General features: G+C 38.6%; 1 protein-coding gene across 7 annotated transcripts in view; it reads left to right on the top strand.

Moving 5' to 3' along the window:
• The window catches only part of nup58 (nucleoporin 58), a 76,234-nt gene that overhangs the window by 18,047 nt on the left and 35,134 nt on the right, over positions 1-23,053 (top strand). For 6 of the 7 annotated variants that reach the window (XM_067986035.1, XM_067986034.1, XM_067986030.1 and 3 more), the window contains 7 exons: positions 1,598-1,663; positions 1,760-1,934; positions 4,350-4,429; positions 9,678-9,796; positions 13,054-13,136; positions 15,510-15,708; positions 19,138-19,236. In XM_067986035.1, coding sequence (XP_067842136.1) covers positions 1,598-1,663; positions 1,760-1,934; positions 4,350-4,429; positions 9,678-9,796; positions 13,054-13,136; positions 15,510-15,708; positions 19,138-19,236 — 821 coding nt within the window. The remainder of the gene's footprint in view (positions 1-1,597; positions 1,664-1,759; positions 1,935-4,349; positions 4,430-9,677; positions 9,797-13,053; positions 13,137-15,509; positions 15,709-19,137; positions 19,237-23,053) is intronic. The other variant, XM_067986031.1, reaches the window with a different exon arrangement.

The following is a 23,053-nucleotide window of genomic DNA, read 5'->3' as shown; positions in this document are numbered from 1 at the left end:
CATACTTGCTCTCGAGGCAGTACAAAGAAGGTTCACTCGGTTAATCCCGGGGATGAGGGGGCGGACATATGAGGAGAGGTTGAGTAGATTGGGACTCTACTCATTGGAGTTCAGAAGAATGAGAGGCGATCTTATTGAAACATATAAGATTGTGAAGGGGCTTGATCGAGTGGATGCGGTAAGGATGTTCCCAAGGATGGGTGAAACTAGAAATAGGGGCCATAATCTTAGAATAAAAAGCTGCTCTTTCAAAACTGAGATGAGGAGAAACTTCTTCACTCAGAGGGTAGTAGGTCTGTGGAATTTGCTGCCCCAGGAAGCTGTGGAAGCTACATCATTAAATAAACTTAAAACGGAAATCGACAGTTTCCTAGAAGTAAAGGGAATTAGGGGTTACAGGGAGCGGGCAGGAAATTGGACATGAATTTAGATTTGAGGTTAGGATCAGATCAGCCATGATCTTATTGAATGGCGGAGCAGGCTCGAGGGGCCGATTGGCCTACTCCTGCTCCTATTTCTTATGTTCTTATTTGACACTCTTACTCTGAGAAGTGACCAAGATGACCGATTTAGGGAGAGGGGTGCAGGCATGGGAAATAAAATGTTATAGTTGTGTTTGTTTGGGACCAAAGTCCAGTGCATGGAGAGCTTTGTGTTTATCTATACACCACTTGGTATTCACGCACTCAATCTGACCAGCACAGAGTTCTTCCCAAGCAGTTTTTTTTAAAAAAAAAAATCAAATAATTATACGGTATGTTTAGATTGACCTGGTGGAATGGGGCTGTGTGTGTCGAGCCCAGTGGGGATGGCCTGGGTTTGATTTTTTTTTTAACGCAGCGAGTTGTAATGATCTGGAATGCACTGCCTGAAAGGGTGGTGGAAGCAGATTCAATAGTAACTTTCAAAAGGGAATTGGATAAATACTTGAAGGGAAAAAATTTACAGGGCTGTGGGGAAAGAGCAGGGGAATGGGACTAATGGGATAGGTTTTTTAAAGAGCCAGAACAGGCACGATGGGCCTGTTAGCCTCCTCCTGTGCTGTACCTACTATGATACTATTTGCAATACCAGGTTAATAATCTTTGTGGTTGTAATATGGTGCAAAAGTCACATTGACGCATGATATAAAATTATGAAAATGGAAAGGGTCTTTTGTGGGAAATGTACACCACGCACCATCTAGCTACAGTTTCTAACATTGGGCTTGTGAGTCTGGCTCAGAACTATAAATTCTTAATGCAAAAAATATTTGAAGAAACTAAAAGTGGAAACCCATAAGTTAATTTAGTGCTATGCCTGCTTAAGTACTCACTGATTCACATAGCCAACCTATATTATTTCACTAGGCTATGAAATTTTACAGAGAATTTTCCTGGAAACATTTTGTTTTTATTGTGAGCAAGGATTCTTTTCATTATTTTATAGCATAGCTATTGAATTTTCTAGTATAACTAGAGTGTAGGGTGACAGTGATGTCATCCTTCCCTGAATATATTCACAATGTTCAAATATATACAAACATATTCACGTGTAGCAATCTTTACAAAGGAATTCTTCTAGCTGTGTTAACATTTTAGTCCCTTTTGTTTTACAGTGATAGCAAGGCTCTTAAGGATGAAAATCTACCACCTGTTATCTGTCAAGATGTGGAAAACTTTCAGTGAGTTTGCCTGGTTTGACATGCAAGCAATCATTGACTCACCATTTTACAAAGTATCAGCATTTAAAGTCCTGTATTCTCTTTACGCATCTGCAGGAAATTTGTAAAAGAACAAAAGCAGGTACAAGAAGAGATCAGTCGAATGTCCTTTAAAGCTATGCTGAAAGTACAAGAGGATATTAAAGCACTAAAACAATTGTTAACGGTAGTTGCCAGCGGACTTCAGAGAGATTCACTTGCCATCGACAAACTCAAGATAGAATCTGCACAGGTAAATTAACATTGCCAGAAATTTATCATGTAGGCATGTATTAAGGCCAGTTTAAAAGAAGAAAATAGACTCACTATCATGTCTGTCATTCCAGCTGACTAAGGTGAAATCTGATGCATTTGGGACTTCAAGGATAGTGATTACAGTCAGTGATGTTATTTTACAATTGATTATTGAGCTCTCCAAATTTTTCTCCATTATTTTAATGGAGACATTATTATCAAAGAGTAATGCTTCCATTAAAGTAATAGAGAAAGGAATTTGGTATACTAACATTGAAGTCAGTACCCTTTATTCTCTAAACACTAAACATCTTTTTGTATGTATTCACAAGAATGTAGGGGTTGACTTCTCCTGACAATATTTAGAAGTACCAGAGGGAGGATTTTCCTCTTCAGTTATCTGTTGTGACTTAGGCATTGGTGGAAACTTATATGGGCACCTGTTCCACAGAGTCTCCATTCATTTCTTCCCCATAATGATCTTCTGGTGTTACTCTGTAACCAAATAAGGTTGATCATGATGGAGTGATATCCTGTGCCGTATTTTCTGTTATAACAACATGTGATGTAAAAATACCTGTTTACAGCAGCTATCCAGTGTTGCTAAGGACACTGGAGGCCTTTTGAAAATAAAAAGGCTCACCCCAGGAGAGCAATTGATTGCAAGATGAACAATTTGCAGTCTCCTTTGCATGGGATATCATAGAATCTTACAGCACAGAAGGAGGCCATTTGGCCCACTGTGCCTGTGCCGGCTCTTTGAAAGAGCTATCCCATTAGTTCCACTCCCCTGCTCTTTCCCCATGGCCCTGCAAATGTTTCCCCTTCAAGTATTTATCCAATTCCCTTTTGAAGGTTGCTATTGAATCTGCTTCCACCACCCTTTCAGGCAGTGCATTCCAGATCATCATAACTCGCGTAAATTTTTTTTCCCTCATGTCGTCTCTGGTTCTTTTGCCAATTAGTTTAAATCTGTGCCGTTCTGCCACTAGAAACAGTTTCTCCTTATTTACTCTATGAAAACCCTTCATGATTTTGAACACCTCTATCAAATCTTTTAACCTTCTCTGCTCTTAAGATGATTGATCCCAGCTTTTCCAGTCTCCACATAACTGAAGTCCCTCATCCCTGGTACCATTCTAGTAAATCTCTTTCACACCCACTCGAAGGCCTTAAGCTCCTTCCTAAAGTGTGGTGCCCAGAATTGGACACACTGCTCCAGATGGCAGCTGGGACCTAACTAGTGTTTTATAAAGGTTTAGCATAACTTCCTTGCTTTTGTACTCTATACCTCTATTTATAAAGCCAGGGATTCAGTATGCTTTTTTCATAGCCTTCTCAACTTGTCCTGCCATCTTCAAAGATTTGTGTATGTACACCTCTTGGGTTTCTTTGTTCTTGCACCCCCTTTAAAATTGCACCATTTAGCTTATATTGCCTCTTCTCATTTTTCCTACTAAAATGCATCACTTCACACTTCTCTGCAATAAATTTCATCTGCCATGTGTCTGCCCATTTCACCAATCTGTCTTTGTCCTCCTGAAATCTTACTATTCTCCTCATCGTTTACTACATTTATGAGTTTCATGTCATCGGCAGATTTTGAAATTATGCCTTGTATACCCAAGTCCAGGTCTTATATGAGCGGTGGTCCTAATACTGACTCCTGGGCCTGGGGACCACCACCGAATACCTCCCTCCAGTCTGAAAAACAACCATTTACCATTACTCTCTGCTTTCTGCCTGTTAGCCAATTTCATATCCACGTTGCCACTGTCCCTTTAATCCAATAGGCTTCAATTTTGCTAGCAAGTCCATTATGTGGTACTTTATCAAACGCCTTTTGACAATTCATATACACCTCATCAACCCTTTCTGTTACTTCATAAAAGAATTCAATCAAGTTAGTCAAACACGATTTGCCTTTAATAAATCCGTGTTGGCTTTCATTTATTAATCCATACTTTTCCAAGTGCCAATTAATTTTGTCCCGGATTATTGTCTCACAGTTTCTTCCACCACCGACGTTAGACTGACTGGCTTGTGGTTGCCGGGTTTATCCCTCTCCCCTTTTTTGAAGAGGTCAGATGCTTTTTCCTGGCCTGGAGAAAAACAGCCCATTTAAGCTGCAGTATGAGGGTGGAAACCCTGCCAGTAATCCACCAAAAAAACCTAAATTACCTTGACCCTATGAAATTCACCAGAGTCAGCAGCACATTTTTTGGATGGGTGGAAGTATCCTCCCGCATATGGTGGCCTAACCACCAAACACAAAAATCTCAGCCCATATTTCCTGAAGTGCCAAATGGTTGGGGGAAAAAGCTGCTGAAACTGGCATAAAATTGGAACTAGTGCCTAAGTAATGACAGAAAAAGCCACTTTAAATTTGTCAATACTTTGAATTTACTCTTAGGAGCTTAAAAATGCTGAAATATCACTAAGAACACAGAAAACACCACCAGGACTGCAGCATGAAAATACAGCACCAGCAGAGTAAGTTCGTGAATTTCTCTTCAAATCTATTAGCAAATGTGAAGTCTAATCGGATATGGTTGAACAGTTTTTAAACTGAAATGATGTTTATGGTAAAGGATGCTTAATGACATATTGCTAATATTATGATTCTGACACATTTTAAACGAAATAAACTTGCAGGGGGAAGGATGCTGCTCCTGGAGCCTGAGCATAGCCATGTACTCTGAAGGATTGCACAGGCCTCTTTGCGGATAAAAACTATGGCCCTTTCTGCCGATCTTTGAAATCTGGATCTGGGGCCTTGCAGGCCGCTCTGATGTTCTGCATTCAAATATGGCAAATGGCAGGAAACAAAGCATGTGAACAAATCAGATTGCGATGTGAGCAACATGGCGCAATGTGTCCCTGAGCTCTTTTCTGGCCCTGTCCACCCCAGATCCATTGGAAAACTGTCAGGAGAGGGTGAACGAGCCTAGGCCTGTGTGTTTTGCTTTTTAAAATTACATATGTAGCTGCTGCTTAAGGGAAACTTCAATAAAAAATGCACTTCAGAACTCGTATAGCATTTGAATATGTTATACTCTAAAGTTATAGATTTTGGGGGGAAAAAATCATGTTTTTGGAAAAGTGGAGTCGGTTGTGTATAAACTGCATTTCTCAGAGCAGACTCTCCAAACATGTGGAAAACATCAATTTATGACTAAATATACTGGACAGACATGGATCCCAAGCAATGGTTAAAACAAAGTGTTTCTATTAGACAACAATTTTACTATCACAATAAATCTATCCAACTATGTAGATAATTAATAACATAGTAAGTTATGTCAACTTTAGTGGAATAATTTTGCCCTTATTTTGTTCTATTTTTGTCACTGTTTTAAATCTCATTTTGATAAACACTTCACTTAAAAACAATACAACAGCATTGGTTAATTAATGGACTCATTTAGATATCAGGTTTATGAGTGAGTTTGAGGGAGCTAATAATTTTATTTGCTGAAACCTGGCCTAGCCCAACAAAATAAAATCTTGACCCCTTCATTAAGACAACTTCTATACCATTTATTGGGCACTGTGAGGCCCAAAGAGGTGAATCGATAGTAATGACTTCATGAAGTAGTAGTGGAATATTGTTCTGAATATATTGTGATGGAACTAAAGAGAAAAGAAATCTCATATATTCTCAGATATTGGGCTTGGAATCCAGTAGTTTTCACCAGGCATGGTGCCAGAGGATTAGAGGACTGCTAACGTTGTACCATTGTTTAAAAAGGGAGCGAGGGATAGACCGAGTAATTACAGGCCAGTCAGTCTAACCTTGGTGGTGGGCAAATTATTGGAATCAATTCTGAGGGACAGGATAAACCGTCATTTAGAAAGGCACGGAGTAACCAAGGACAGTCAGCGTGGATTTGTTGAGGGAAGGTCATGTCTGACTAACTTGATTGACCAGCCTTGTTACCTCCTCAAAAAATTCAATGAGGGTAGTGCATTTTATGTAGTCTACATGGATTTTAGCAAGGCTTTTGAAAAGGCCCCACATGGCAGACCGGTCAAAAAAGTACAAGCCCAATGGATCCAAGGGAGAGTGGCAAGTTGGATCCAAAATTGGCTCAGTGGCAGGAAGCAAAGGGTAATGTTCGATGAGGGTTTTGTGACTGGAAGGCCGTTTCCAGTGGGGTTCCGCAGAGCTCAGTACTAGGTCCCTTGCTTTTTATGATTTATATTAATGATTTGGACTTAAATGTAGGGGGCATGATTAAGATGTTTGCAGATCTTCCAAAAATTGGCCATGTGGTTGATAGTGAGGAGGAAAGCTGTAGACTGCAGGAAGATATCAATGAACCGGTCATGTGGGCAGAAAAGTGGCAAATTGAATTCAATCCAAAGAATTGTGAGGTAATGCATTTGGGGAGGGCAGACAAGGCAAGGGAGTACACAATAAATGGGAGGATACTGAAAGGTGTAGAGGAAATGAGGGACCTTAGAGTGCATGTCCACAGATCCCTGAAGGTAGCAGGACAGGTACATAAGGTGGTTAAAAAGGCATATGGAATGCTTTCCTTTATTAGCTGAGGCATAGAATATAAGAGCAGGGAAGTTATGCTGGAACTGTATAAAACACTGATTAGGCCACAGCTAGAATACTGTGTACAGTTCTGGTCACCACATTACAGGAAGGATGTAATTGCACTAGAGAGGGTACAGAGGAGATTTACGAGGATGTTGCCAGGACTGGAAAATTTTAGCTATGAGAAAAGATTGGACAGGCTGGGGTTATTCTCTTTGGAACAGAGGAGGCTGGGGGGTAATTTAATTGAGGTGTATAAAATTATGAGGGGCCTAGATAGAGTGGCTAGGAAGGACCTATTTCCCTTAGCAAAGAGGTCAATAATCGGGGGCATAGATTTAAAGTGATTGGCAGAAGGATTAGAGGGGAACTGAGGAAATTGTTTTTCACCCAGAGGGTGGTAGGGGTCTGGAACTCAGTGCCTGAAAGGGTGGTAGAGGCAGAAACCCTCAATTCATTTCAAAAGTACCTGGATGTACACCTGAAGTGCTGTGACCTACAAAGCTACGGACCAAGTGCTGGAAAGTGGGATTAGACTGGGTGGCTCATTTTCGGCCGGCGTGGACGTGATGGGCCAAATGGCCTCCTTCTGAAATGAAAATTTTCTATGATTCTGTGGACAATCTATCTTTCTTAACGATTAGAGGTCAGCAGCACAATGATGGCATAGCTAATGCAATTTAAATGTTGCGGCTCATAGAATCATAGAAGGTTACAGCACGGAAGGAGGCCATTCGACCCATTGAGTCCGCATTAGGGGTCCTGGGCTTTATAAATAGAGGCAAAGAGTACAAAAGCAAGGAAGTCATGATGAACCTTTATAAAACACTGGTTCAGCCACAGCTGGTGTATTGCGTCCAGTTCTGGGCACCGCACTTTAGGAAGGATGTAAAGGCCTTAAAGAGGGTGCAGAGGAGATTTACTAGAATGATTTCAGGGATGAGGGACTTAAATTACGGGGATAGACTGGAGAAGCTGGGATTGTTCTCCTTGGAACAGAGAAGGTTGAGAGGAGATTTGATATAGGGTGCATCCCATCTGGACCAGATGACTTATCTATTTTAAGTATAGCTAGCCTTTCTAGTAACTCTTCTGTCTCAATTTTTAGCCCATCCAGTATCTTAAATATATCTTCCTTTACCGAGACTCTGGCAGCATCTTCATCCTTGGTAAAGACAAATGCAAAGTTCTCGTTTAATACCTCAGCCATGTCCACTTCCTCCATGAGCAGATCTCCTTTATGGTCCCTAATTAGCCCCACCCCTCCTCTTACTACCCGTTTACTATTAACATGTCTGTAGAAAACTTTTGGATTCCCTTTTATGTTGATCGCTAGTCTACTTTCATACTCTCTCTTTGCCCCTCTTATTTCCTTTTTCACTTCCCCTCTGAACTTTCTTTTTTCTGCCTGGTTCTCACTTGTGTTATCTGTCATATGCCGCTTTTTTCCACTTCATCTTATTCTCTATCTCCTTTGTTATCCAGGGAGTTCTGGCTTTAGTTGCCCTACCTTTCTCCCTCATTGGAATGTACCTTGTCTGTACCTGAATCATCTCCTCTTTAAAGGCCACCCACTGTTCAATTACAGTTTTGCCTGCCAATCTGTGATTCCAATTTACCCGGGCCAAATCTGTTCGCATCCCACTGAAATTGGCCCATGTCCTTTTCCATAGCTATTCTAAACCTTATGATACTATGATCGCTGTTCCCTAAATGCTCCCCCACTGACACTTGCTCCACTTAGCCCATCTCATTCCCTAGAACCAAGTCCGGCAATGCGTCCCACCCTGTTGGGCTGGAAACATACTGAACATATATCCTGAACACATTTCAAAAATTCCTCTCCTTCATTGCCCCTTATATTGTTATCCCAGTCTATATTAGGATAGTTGAAATCCCCCGTTATCACCACTCTATGGCTTTTGCACTCTCAGTAATTTCCCTGCAAATTTGCTTCTCTGTATCCTTCCCACTAGTTGGTGGCCTATAGAATACACTGAGTAGTGTATTGGCACCTCTATTGTTCCTTAACTCTAGCCAAATGGATTCTATCCTTGACCCCTTCAGGACATCCCCTCTCTCTGGCTTAATCCTTAATAAAGGTTTGCTAGTTGAACTTGCCTGCAAGAACATAAATCTGATTATCACTTAAGTCACATTTTCCCATTCAGTTTCCCATTTGATAATTTTTGAAGAACTTTCCAACATGAAGTTCAGTACAACTTACTAGATGATTAACCCATTTAATTTAATCAAAATACACTATTTGACCATTTGTATTGTGTAGTTAATCATGTTTGCAGAGAATTAATGTACAATCACCAGTGATTTAATCTATACTGTGTACTCTTTTTCTCTCTAGAGAGCTAAAATCTGAGACCAAGTCAGCTTGCACATCCCTAGCTGCCAGTTACAGGGGGCCATTGGCAGACTTTGAAATGGTCACTTACTTGCTCTTTTAGTTGGAGATTGGTGGTAGGGAGCAGAATAAAGCCCAAAAATGAATATTTTAAAACACAGTTCTTGTATATTTAAGGATAGCTTTTAATCAGCCACTGATTCTATTAAAGTTTTAACAGGTACAGTACCGGACTAGCAACCAAGAGCTTGTGAGTTCAAATCCCACCATGGAATGTTGTGAAATTGAATTTAATAATTCTGGTAATTTGCGCACTGGCATCAGCGCATGAAAGCAAAAACTTTAATGACTATTAAAAGACAGACAAGGCAATCCAATGGATAAATTGAATAATGCATTATTGTGAAATATGTAATTATTTGAATTTCTATTTTGTTTATATCTTTATTTTAGACATAGCATAGTGGTTGAGGTTTGGACTAGCAGATTTTGGAATTACATTAAATCTGGTCATTCGTGGGCTAGAAAGCTGCTGGTTCACTAATGACCTTCAGTCCACATTGTGTAGTTGATTCTTATTGCCCATCCCTAATTTCCATGAGGACATTAAGTATGGCGTTGCCACGTCATCCACATCCCACGAACAAATTAAAAGAAGAGTAAACTTTTAGAAGTAAATCTTTGAGTAAGTGCCCTCAATTGTTTCCTGCAGAGTTCCTCCCTCATCTTGTTTTTTCCCCCCAATTTGTCGTCTTTTCTTTTAATAATGCTATTCGTATGCTATAGTGAATATTAACAAACTTGCTCAGCTAATTATGAATTATATTCGACAGCTATTTCAGACAGCTGGTTGAACAGTTTGAGGTGCAGTTACAGCAGTACCGACAGCAAATAGAGGAATTGGAAAATCACCTCGCTACTCAGGCTAACAGTTCCCATATGACTCCACAAGGTTTGTATTATTAAAAGAGAAGTTCAAGTGTTTTACAGTACAGGGTAGCACGGTGGTGAATGGAGAAATGTGTTTTACCATTTTGCAGCAGGTTGGCTGACTTCCCCAAAGGATAGATCCATATGATACCAGGCATGTTTGGGGTAGTGGAGTGAGATACTGCTTCTCCTCCCTTTCCCCACCCCCCCCTGCCCAAATCGAGGGTAAAATTTGACAGCAAGTCAGCTTGCACACTGCAAGTTGCAGTTGGGCATTGCCAAAAGCCTGGAATTGGGTTTACTTAAGGACAAAAAGTAGAATGGGAAAAGGTCATTCAGCACCTTGACCCCCCCCCTCCCCTCCCCAAATGTACCATATACAATTTGCATTGGCATGGACTCCTCGTAAGTTTTTTCAATTTCCGGAGGGAGACTATACAGATAAAATTTCCAAAAAGCCATACCACAAACTTGCTCCAGATTATATTGTCAAATCCTGAATAATACACCACATAATGCTCCAAAAACTATTTAATCATAAAAAAGCAACTTCCTGCTCCCATCTACACAACATACTGTGCCTCCTAACTTAGTGCCATCTGCAAACTTGGATGTACAACTCTATAGCTTCATTCAAGTCATTAATATATGATGATAATCTGAGGCCCCTCTTGTCACATCCTGCCAATCAGAGATAGATTGACTGGATTCCTTCTGTGTAGAAAATGTCTATGCTCCCATAAAGAGCATATTGCACTACTGACAGTTGCTGGAAATATGAAATACTCAGCCAGTCAGGCAGCATCTGTGGAGAGAGGAAATTAGGGTTAACATTTCAGGTTTTTAATCATCTGCACCCAAGTATATCCTTATAAGCTTCAGTTCCATTTCTAGCTAATTGTCCAAGGACACACAACCACTCTAGAAAAAAATTCTAGCCTTGGGTAACGATTGACAGTTTTGTATCTGTCGTCTTATCTTTCAGCCATAGTTGAAGTTGAAAAACCTATTTGCATTGATCATGTCCATCACTTTTAAGGCCTAGATCTTGCTGTCTCTCAGTATTTTCTCCTAATGAAAACAATTTCTGTTTTGGGCAATCTGTTATTTTAAATCTTAAGTCCAAAGCTTCCATTCAAATTTTTAATCAAATGCTCTTTTTCAGTTGAGGTTTTGGTGATAGGGAGCAGAAAATAACACACAATGTTTTTATAGTGCAGCATTTGTATATTTATGGGTAGCTTCTTGTCAGTAGTGCAATATGCTCTTTGAAAGCATTGACTTTTTCAACATAGAAGGAAGCCATTCAATCTATCTCTGATTGGCAGGATGTGACAAGTGGGGCCTCAGATTTTCACCATATATTAATGACTTGAATGAAGCTAATGAAGCTATAGAGAGTTGTACATCCAAGTTTGCAGATGACACTAAGTTAGGAGGCACAGTATGTTGTGTGGATGGGAGCAGGAAGTTGCAAAGGGACGTAGTCAGACTAAGTGAGTGAGCAAACTATGGCACATGGAGTTCAATGTGGAGGAAGTGTGAGATTATCCATTTTGAATCTGAGACAGACACATTGGAATATTTTCTTAATGGTGAGACTAGGGTCCATAGAGGAACAAAGGGATTTAGGTGTCCATATACACATCACTCAAAGCTCGTGCACAGGTACAAAAAGTAATCAAAAAAGACTAATGGAATGTTGGCCTTTATCTCAAGGGGGTTGGAATTCAAAAGTGAGGAAGTGACGCTGCAGTTGTACAGAGCCTTGGTCAGACCCTGCCTGGAGTGCTACTTTTAGGCACTGAACCTCAGGCCTTGGAAGGGATACAGTGCAGATTCACCAGAACGATACCGGGGCTTAAAAGGTTGAATAATGAGGACTGGTTGCATAAACTTGGCTTGTATTCTCTTGCGTTTAGAAAGTTGAAGCATGATGTAGTTGATGTGTTGAAAATGAATAAGGGTCGATACAGAGAAACTATTTGCTCTGGTGGGGGATTCGAGAACAAGAGGGCATACTCTTTTTAAAATTAGATCTGAGCCATTTAGGAGTGTAATCGGGAAGCACTTTTCTACAGAAAGGGTAATGGAAATTTGGAATTCACACCCCCAAAAGGCTGTGAATGCTCAATTGAAATTTTCAAGACTGAGATCGATAGATTTATTTTTGTTAGGATTTTTGTTAGGTAAGGGTAACAAGGGATATGGAACAATGGCAGTTAAATGGAGTTGAGGTACAGATAAGTCATGATCTAATTGAATAGCAGAACAGGCTCGAGGGACTGAATTTCTTAATCCTGTTCCTGTGTTCCAGGTACATGCCTGCGGTTTTTCTCCCATCTCATTTTTTCGAGATTTAAAAAAAATTGTTCAGAGTACTCCTTTATAAAGTTCTGAAAATATTTCGGGTAGCAACTTGTGGAGAGCATTTGCTGGATGGAGGATTTCTTTAGGGCGGATGTTCGAATGGAGAATTGTGTATTGGTTTTGTAGAGGTCAAACAAATTTTGCAATTTAAAAACAAAATATATACACATTTTGCTGAATTTGTGAGGGACATCAATGCTGAGTTATTGTGCACTTTCTCCCCATTTTTTTCATCCATTGTCAGCATCGGGCATTGTCAGGTCAGGGATAGGACTATGATTAGAAGAGCAAAGCTTCCATTTCCCCAACAATGTGCTTTAATGCTGACCTCAAACAAACACCCCTTTTTGCATCAGTGAGAATATTTGATAGTCAATTTTGTCAGGAACTGAGAGGGAATAACAAAATTTACTGTTATTTGCTAGGAAACTGGCAACGGAGATGGGGCAAACTCATTGAACAGGAGAATCGCGCTTAATGGCTTAGCTTCACAAAGGAGCTATGTAATCAAATATTATTAAATATTGTGTACTGGAGAGAAGTTTTGAGATGAGAGAAACTCTATAGGTGGTAGGTAGCTGCCTACTTACTAGTAAGTCACCTTCCCCTTGAACAAAAAAACATCAGTATAATAACCAGACAATGAAATGTGTAGATGTTGGTGCAATAGGATTGCACTTGGCTGTCATTTTCCCCCGTGACAAAATAGCTAGCCAATGCTTGCTATCCAGGATCACGTGAATAGTGGTCACTTTGCTGAGTTATTGGAGGGTGCCCATGGAACCATACCTCAGCAAGAAATCAGCACCTTTTAGGAGAAGAAGGGAGAACATATAGTATTAAATATTAGATAAGTAAAGGATTTTTTTTTTGTTTTTTGCTGTTTAATCATTTTTGCCTTTCTTACAGACTTATCTCTTGCAATGCAGAAAGTATACCAGACATTTGTAGCCTTGGCTGCTCAACTCCAGTCAATACACGAAAGTGCAAAGGTATGGGCTTGAACTTCCGTATTTGCTTAAGTTCTAAAAATCCTTAAATTTAGTGCAGGGATGGTGTTTATTAAGGTAATGGTAAATACTTTCGAAGAATAGCAATATATTTGAAAGTGCCTATAATGTTTGATACCATAGAAATGAACAGTATGCTAACTTCTGTTTGTGTATATTCATGAACACAACAAACACTTGTAGAAAAATTATACCAAGAAGTTATGAGAATGTCACCTCTGAAGAAAATGTTGCTGAGGTTTGTTTAATATTGTGATATATTTATATAAATTAAAATGAGTAGGTAGGTCACCGTATTTCATTTCAAAAAACATTTAAAAACCCCTATGTCAACTACTTTTTAAGTGTCCACCAATAACTAGTAATGCCTGCAGGTGGCGCTGTGATGGCAGTTTTCAATGTCATGTAACATGAGCTGCTAACGTAATAGCAGCCATGGTATGCGGCTGGTCTCAGTCTGAAGCATTTCCACATCCTTGCTACCGAGCAGCTCTGCAGCAAATATTTGCTCGTACTCTATGTCTTGAGTATCAGGTGATGTGTACGTTATTTTAGAATTTTTATTATTTAGAGTTACATGGCCTCCAGTTTTTTAATTAAATTCGGGATGTTTCATTATTTAAAAGATCCTGGCCTTATGCGCCATTAAAGATGGGGACCTCTTAAGTTTTGGGAAAACCGGGGCCTACTTAGAGTTTGAACAATCGGGCCTTCCTCAGCACTGAACTATGCAAGACCTCATTAACGTACTACAGTTGTGATTTGTGATGCCCCTAAAATCATAGATGCTTTTTGGAAACTTAACTAGCTATCAGAAAACTTTCAAGAATCTGAGGATTTTACTTTCCATCTCTGTGGATAGGCTCCAGCCTTTTGAATGGCACTTCCCTACAAGGTAGTTGAGACTGTGAATTCAGAGTGGGAAGAAAGAAACTGAATCTGCATACAACCAATCCACACCACCACAATTCATAATCATAACTAGTCGATCTTCCGTGGTATTGCACGTGGTTAGTCAAGGCTAAGTGCTGTCTTCAGGTCAAGCAGAGTTACGGGGTGGAGTGGGGATGTGGAGAAATTGGACTATAGGGGGGATAAAGGAGCGTGGTAGGGGGTTGGGAAGGAGCAAGAGAAAAAGGGGAGTGAAGGGGAGAGGGAAAGGAAAGGAAACTCTTCTTAAAGTGACAAAATCATGATCCTTAGTTTGATTATAATTAGAGACCAACAGTTTTCATTTAAAATTGGGATATCTTCACTTTGCATGAAACTGCCCAGTCCCCACCCATTGAGGTATTTCTCCAACACTCCCATTTTTCCAACTGCTCTTCACCCATTTGAGGTACCTCCCTTACCCCCTTTGCTGTAGTACATTTCCAAACCCCATCCCTACTGAGTCTCTCACTTGCCCCATCCCTCTCCACTTCCCCTTCACTCCTTCCTCTCTGCTCTCTTCCACTCCTTCGCCCTTTCTCCCACCCTCCTTGTTCCTCTTTTACTCAAGTTTCCCTCACCCGCACCCTTAATTCTGCTTGACCCGAAGACAGCCTTTGGCCTTGACTAGCCATGTGCAATCCCACGGAAGATCGACTAGTTATGATTATCAATGGTGGTGCAGTGTGGATTGGTTGTATGCAGATTCAATTTCTTCCTTCGCGCACTGAATTCCCAGTCTCTGTTACATTGTAGGGGAGTGCCATTCAAAAGACTGGTGCCTATCCACAGAGATGGAAAGTTAATCCTCAGACTCTTGAAAGTTTTCTGATAACTGATTCGCAGGAATAGTGGAGTCCTAGGAGCAAGTTGATTGCTAAGGTAAATTATCTCATGTGCATGTGATAGTGAATTAATCTATATGAGATGAAAACCCAACCATATATATTTTGCCACAATCCACTGGCAGTCTGGGGAAAAAAAGTTCAAGCACATATATGCTGGTGTATAGCATTGACTATAACTCTAGTTACTTTTGCCTATTAACTCACCTATTGTGCTCTGTTTGCACAAAATTTGCATAGAACGACACTAAAAGGTTAGTTTATTTAATATTGAACAAAATAACATGGAACTTTAACATAGGTGTTGTAAAAAAAATGATACTGTACAGAAAATTGTTTATCTTCTAGATGTGCTTAAGACTCGATGGTGATTTGTGTAGTTGTTTTCACTCCTGGAATAAATCTATAACAATTTTCATAAATATTGTAATATCCTTTTATTTGTTAGCTCTGGAATAAATAACCTATGTTGCTTTCGTTCTATTAAGCTGAACAACCAAATATATCTATCTTTTAAAAAAAATTTGTGTAGTGTTATTTGAGGTTATGCAGTGGTGAAACTTGAGATTTTTTTCTTCAGATTCTAAGAGAACAGTATCTTGGCTATCGGAAAACTTTCCTTGGAGATGCTACTGATGTCTTTGAAGCAAGGCGTGCTGAAACTAAGAAATGGCAAAACGCTCCACGTGTCACAACCGGGCCAACTCCCTTCAGCATACCAAATGCAGCGGCAGTTGCCATGGCTGCAACATTAACACAGCAGCAACAGCCTGCTACAGGTCTGAATGTCTTCAAGTTATAGATGAATAGTGTTGAGACAAATATCTGGTTACAATGGGTCATACCATGAAACCATATAGCAAACAAATATATTGCTGTTTTTTTTTTGTCTTCCTGAATACATCTCCGTGGTCTTACTGCTGTATTAGAAAGCAACTAAGACTTTCTTGTACTTTTTTGAATTTAAAAAAAATGATAGAGATCAAATTAATTACTGATAACCTGCATATAAAACTACTAATTCATGGTTATGCAGGGTATACAAAGCAATAATCCTAAAGCTGCAAAGTACCTAATCTCTTAAATTGGTGTTTTCAAAGATCATTACTACAGTAATTTAGAAAATGTGAAGTGACTTTTTATACTGTAACGGTGACTAAGGAGAATTTAGTTTGTGACAGAAGTGACCTGTGAGGCTTTTGAGTGTTGAATTGTTGAGTCACTAAATTCTGATAAATTTCAGAAAATGTTAAATATTTATTAGGATTGATATGTTTTTCAAAAAAACTTGATCAAAATATAAACTTACGGGATGGCTAATGGGTGAATTTCATGCTTATATATATATATAGCCCGGAGTTGTTTTGGGTTAGATTTTACTTTGATTAACATACAGGATTGATACTACTGAAGGACCCCATACATACTGTATCCTTTTTTTTTGCACAATGAGGTATTATTTTCCCTTCATTTTCATCATGGAAAACAGTGTTGTATAATACATTGGTATAACAGTGTACAGTGCAATGAAGTGCAAGATGTGGATTTACGCTTACACACCATGTGATGCGTTCCTGATTCCAGGTGGAAGGTGACAAGCAGAGGCTAGACACTTTTCAACAAGGATATAATTTGAGGAGTGACTCATTCCAAGCTAGCTGCTCTTGCAACCCTTCTTACGTCATTGACAAATTTGTCACAGGCCGTGACCAGATCAGATGCCTATCTTCTTTACTGTCAGTGGCACACTAGTTTGACAGGGAATTTTAAAATGGCCGGCTTTATGTTTGAATGAAATACTCCTCACTATATATTTTTTTAAAAAATAGCTGTTTTCCATCACAGGTGCTATTCCAAGAAGAGACAGGGTGCCAGAGGTACAAAATTAAATTGGCATTTTTTAAAAATTGAAGTTTCAGGGATATAATTTTAAGAAAATACAGTGAATAAAAGTACCATATATATCTATATTTATTGTGATGGTGTAACATTAAAGTTTACACCTAGCAAATTCTACGGTAGTACTGTTAATACGTGTTGGTCTTAAAAAAAAAAGTAATTAGACACAACAGAAAGTAAATTATGTTTACAAAAGAAAGGAGGTAAAGGAGTAATTGCTCAGTATTAACATGCTGCAATGTTCTTGTACTTGCACCATAATGAATAAGATTCTGCCTTGTTTAACATAATCCAGAGCAGCATTTAAAATGCAAGTGACTGAATTTGCCAATCTCAACCACATGTTTCAGTTTTGTACAGTGTTAAATATTTATTAACTTGATGACTTCCCCCACCAGTACAACTGGCTGGTTAGTATGTGTGATAAATCAAAATTAAGGATCTTTTAAACAAATTTTGAAAAAAATGCTAGAGTATTTGCTATTTATTATTAGCCAAAGTTACTAGCAGTATAAACATTTAAGTTAATGGAAGTTGGTAAGATATTTACAAAATTAGGCTGCTTGAATATATGTGCAGGTAAGTTGGTGCACTTTTCATGTGCTATATTTTATCAGTAAAATACAATTTTTATAACTTTGCTTTCTGATGAAGCAGTAATAAAAATATTGTTCTATGGAAAAGTGAAATATCGTCTTGGCCAAAAAAAATTCACTTCTACCCAGTATTGTAATATTACAGACACTATGCGATACCATTTCTTTTAGTATATACAAACACGCAGTGCCACAGTTGCCTTCCGTATAACACTAGATTATGACATTAGTTTGATTCTGAAATCAGTCTTTGTAAACTATATATATTATATAATACTGCATTTTCTGTAAAATTGTCATGTTAAAATCATTTGTGCATCTGGCTCTTATCGTTGTTCTTCGAAATCTTTATATGATACAAAGAGGCAGTGTCAATTTACTTGACCTAAAAGGGCTAAATTTTTGAATAATGTGAAAGATCAAATTTGCTTAAAATTCTTCCACATGTACCATCTGATTTTACATAAATTTAAAAATGATATGTACTAGTATTCCTTATGAGTATTGAAAAGTTATTTTCTGTGTATGTACTCAATTTTTAAGTAATGTATTTATTGATAGCAATTAAAAAATATATATATAGTTGTGTAAGAATTGTGGAAAGTTTTGAAATAAAGCCTAAGTAGGCACACAAAATGATACTGTCTCTTTACTTAAGGATTTGATCCATAATTTGCTTAATGTTTTCTGGCTTTTCTTTTGGCTTAATTTACAGTTTTCTAGTTCTCTACACCTTCCAAATTCCCTTTTGCCACTTAAAAGTCTTCTAGAATATTAGAGTACAAAAGCAATATTATGTTCTAACTTTAAGCAGGGCAAAATAAATAGTGTGTTTGAACTGTGAAAGTATGGATGTGTTAAACCTACATTTGGAGTGTAAATTCAGTGGTGCCTTTTTCAAACTGCACACAAAAGGAAATTTACTTCTGGTTTGTAACTGCCTTTAGAACATGGACGATTTATTCCCTCAGTTTATAAAAGGTTGCCTAATTTCAAACTGTAGTGCACTAAAATCAAGAATATAGTTATGACTTTTTAAAAAAAATGAAAATTGCATTGTTATGTTGCCATGTAATTGAGATGTTTCAAAACTAAACAATAAATTGAGATGTGAAAGATCTTATTGTCTTGCTTCTTTATGTATTTTTGTTCATTAAAAATTATTACTAAATTGATTCACAGTTGAGTGTAATGCATGTGTAAAGCCTATCAATATACATAAAATTGGGGTTTGCTTCACAGGATCTAAGCTTTTTGTTGATTTAAAAAGCAACATTTGGAACATACCATTAGCTTGTGCTGATCATACATATATAGTACTAGCACATTTTATGAAAATGTAGGGAGAAAATAGATGTTAGAATAGCTGTATTAGAGAAAGGATTTTATATGATTCAGTCTGCATACTTTTAAAGTAGTGTTCTAACTACTTAGAGTGGGTGAATTGGCCTAGAAAAAAAGTGAGTTAAGTTAAAATTTAAATAGCATGAATATGGATCAATCTACTTTTGATGTGTATTAAAAAAAATTTGGTCTAGATTCTAAATGCTATTTTTTTTATCGCATTTTAAGTCTGAACACTTCTGTTTGGATGCTCTTGTCCATTGTTTCAAGAATAGCAGAAGTAAACAGTTCTCATATTGGAGAGTTTTATATATATTCAATAAAACTACTTCTAAGAGTAAGGCAAATTTTCTGATTTTTCTGTACTAGGACCGCAGCCAACTCTGGGAGTTAATTTTGGAGCACCATTCGTCTCAGGTATTGGCACAGGCTTGCAGTCAAGTGGCTTAGGTTCTTCAAACCTTGGAGGTACCATTTTTAAACCTTTTTAATGTCCAAGTTTCCATTTTAATGCTTTGTAAATGTTTATTTTCAAATGCACTAAATCAATTAAAGTGACTATAATAATATAGATCAAAAAATGCGAACTATTTCGCTAATCAAAATTTCCTTCCACATAACATTTCTTATATTTTTAAAATACTTTCCTTCTTTAAAGGAGATGTGTGTTATTTTTGGTCTGAGCAGTGAATTGTCACTAGTGACTTAAAAATGTTAAAACTTGTTTGATATTTAGCAAGTATCTTGCACTGCTCAGACATTGAACCCCTAAATCTAGAATTTGGGCAAGAAAGTGGTGTCATTTTAATAACTTAATTATTTTTGAGGTTTTCACCAAATTTGACTAGTAATCTCCTCTTAGTATTGTGCATAAGTCAATAAGAACTGTCAGTGTCTTAGGCTTTGTATTTGTAAACCTTCCATATTTGAACACTAACTTGTCACCTCAATTTAGAAAAACTTTTAGGGATTTTCACATCGTCTCTGTCCTCCGTTTCTAGGTTATTAGGCAATTTGGAAACTACTTGCATCAGTTTGTATACTCATTACAGACTTGTGATCTCATTAATCAAACATCATTTGATTTTAAACAGATCTTATAAAGTACTTTCAGTAGATGCAGAATTTATTTAAGAAATCTAGCATGGTGGAGTTGCCTTTTTATTAAAGCAGTTTACAGCTGCTTTCTAACTCTGCAAACCAATTGCGACCACATTTCATCTCCCTCTCCGCGCCCCCCGATAGAGATGGTTTTTGAGGGGTGTAATTTGTGGAATTAATTACAAATAACACCAATGTTAGATCTGATAAAAAGGAAAACTGAAGTAAAAGCAGAGAACTATAGAAATACACAACAGGTCTGTTAGCATCTGAAAGGGGAAAAGACAGCTTAACATTTGAGTGTGGACACCTCATGAGAACAGCTTGAAACATCAACTTGTCTTTTCTCTTTTCAGTTGCTGATGGATCTGCAGTGTATTTCTAGCATTTTCTGTTTTTCTACCAATGTTAGATCCATCTGTGGCAAAGGTCTTAATATCTTCATGGAAAGACCTTCCATGATGTTGATTGTTCCATACACAATCTCCATTTACTGTTGTAAGCTGGATAGCCTGTTGAAGGATAGAATACTAGAGCCTTTTCTTCAGTTGCTTCCAAGTCTTTATTCACAGAGCTTCACATTCAACACACCACACCCTAGATAAGCTCTTTATATATGGATACGAGACCCCTAATTGATACCACTTGAATACAATTAACACTAATTGATGTAAATGTTAATTGTATCCATGTGATTTATAACAGTCTAGAAGTGATGCAATTTAAAATAGTTCATAGGTTTCAACACATTTTCCCTCCCTCTTTCCTGATTCCCTCTCTTCCCCCCCCCCCCCCCCCACCTTAAAAATCTTGGAATTTATGTTTGTGTGATAGCATCCTCCTGTAAGTAAACTAAATATTTGCAATACCATGCAAAATATCATTCATATGTTCAGATTAATCATAAACCTGGGCCTGATAAGTCATAAACCATTACCTAGGAAATGGATAAATAAACTGCTAATTATAGCTTGAACAGAATTTCCTAACCTGTAAGGTTACTAACTGAAATGTTGGCAGAAGAAGACACAATCTTTTTGTGTCAGATTTCCTATTTAGTTAAATAATAAGTTGATCTACAGACTACTCAGAATTCAAAGCCTTTTAATTCAAATTATCTAATAATTTGCAATTTTAGCACTCAATTTCTACATTGCTGTTAGTTATGTTACTTAATTCAAGCTACTGGATAACTAACATTTTTAGTTAACAAAACAACTTTGAATTATCAGGAGTAAACTGCATTTTATAAAAAGTACCTGGCTGTCATAGGAAGGAGTGTTTTAACAGATTCACATCAAAAGTCAAATGTCCAAGTCCTAAGCTTTTTTTAAAAAAAGCTTTCGTCTGATTAGATAACTACTAGTTTTTACATTGCCCCACCAAATCTAAAATTGCTGATGTTTATTAGGCAATAGTTTATAATTAGTATATAGTGCACAAAAAAGTAATGTGTTCTGTGGTTGATGCTACAGATGAAATGGCTTACTTTTTAACTTCTTCCAGATCCTCAAGTTTTAATTTTTTTAAAAAAAAAACTTTTTCTCTTACCTGAACCTTGCTAGAAGAATGGGCAGACATTTTGATCCCGTGTCTGTCATTTTGTAACCAGCCACTATAAAGTACAGTTCAGTTGACTAGACATTATGCCCTTCCCTTTTTTTCTTTCCTCCTTTCATATGGGAAATGTTTGGTTTATACATGTCATGGCAGAGATCAGGAACATGCTTCATGGGGAATTATGAGCTGCTAAGACTAGGCTGTGTTGTCTGCATTAGTGTATCATATAAAATGTCCTCCACATTTCGCAAGTTCGCAGTCGGAACCATCTAATGAACTAACTACCACAAATATGATTTGTGAAGTTGTGTAGTTAGTTAGTCTGTTTTAATGCTTCCATGTGCTTTGTATTACTAGCCGGACTGTTATGTCAGTATTATTGATATGAAAATTTATTTAGGTGTTGGAGGGTTGCCCCTCATCTTAATTACAAAATCTCCACAGGATTCACCAATATTCTCTTCAGATTTCCACTAACCCTGACCATAAGTACTCTCTGTGCATTGTCAGATTTATGCTTGTGAAGTTGAGAGCAGGTAGTCACTTTCAGTTTCCGTTCATTCCATTAGTTCCTGACGATGTGTGCTGGACTTGGGTCAGCTAATCAATTTTGGGACATTTTGATTTTTTTTTCACTTCAGTGTATAAGCCTTGAAATTCTGGGCTGTGCAATAAATGCTGTTACCAATTTTTTCCATTCCCCATTTGTTCCTTTATCCTGACATAATGGGCTCCATATTAGCAGGGCGGTGGGTTCTCAGCGGGGGGTCGACTGCGCCCGGTGAAATCAGTGTGCTCCGCACGGAATCGCAGGCTAATTGGAACCACTTACCTGTGTTTCCGGGTTTCCCGCTGGTAAGCTGCGCGGCGGGCGGACTTTGCATGCACAGCAAGGTCTGTCAGCTGGAGGCGCCCTATTTAAAGGGGCAGTCCTCCATTGACGCTGCAGAAAATAGTAAAAATTACAGTATGGAGCAGCCCAGGGGGAAGACTGCTCCCAGGTTTAATGATGCCTCACTCCAGGTATCATTGGATGGGGTGAGGAGGAGGGGGAGGACAGAGATTTCCCCCCCCCCCCCTGGTGGGCGGGAGGAAGCGGCCTGCCTCTGCCACCAAGAAGGCCTGGCTCGAGGTGGCAGAGGAGGCCACCAGCACCACCAACATATCGCGTACCTGCATACAGTGCTGGAGGCGCTTCAATCACCTAAGTAGGTCAGCCAAAGTGAGTACACTTACTTATTCCCCTACACTCCGTCTGCCACATCACCGCCCCCACCCCACATCTCCTTCTGCACTGCCAACACTACTGTATCACATCACCCCCTCACACCCACTCAAAGATCATCCTCATCTTCCCTGCACTTACTCACCTCGCCAGTACTCATCCCACCACTACCACTCAACCCAATCCTTATACAATCTCATGGCTCTATCTCATACTCACCCTCTCATGCTCTCTTTCACGGTCAGCCTCACTCAACCTGCCACTACCTGTGCTGCAGCCACAGGGCATGCATCACATATGTGCAGTAGGAAGCGTATGGCAAACGTGTCGTGAGCATGAAGGGGGTGCACAAGGGTGTTAGAGGGTTTGTCATGGTGTTTACCTATATTTAATTTCTGA

This window comes from Heptranchias perlo, chromosome 6 (assembly GCF_035084215.1).
Source record: "Heptranchias perlo isolate sHepPer1 chromosome 6, sHepPer1.hap1, whole genome shotgun sequence".
Taxonomy (NCBI): domain Eukaryota; kingdom Metazoa; phylum Chordata; class Chondrichthyes; order Hexanchiformes; family Hexanchidae; genus Heptranchias; species Heptranchias perlo.
Note: the sequence above shows the minus strand (reverse complement) of the source record. Positions and strands in the feature narration are given on the sequence as shown.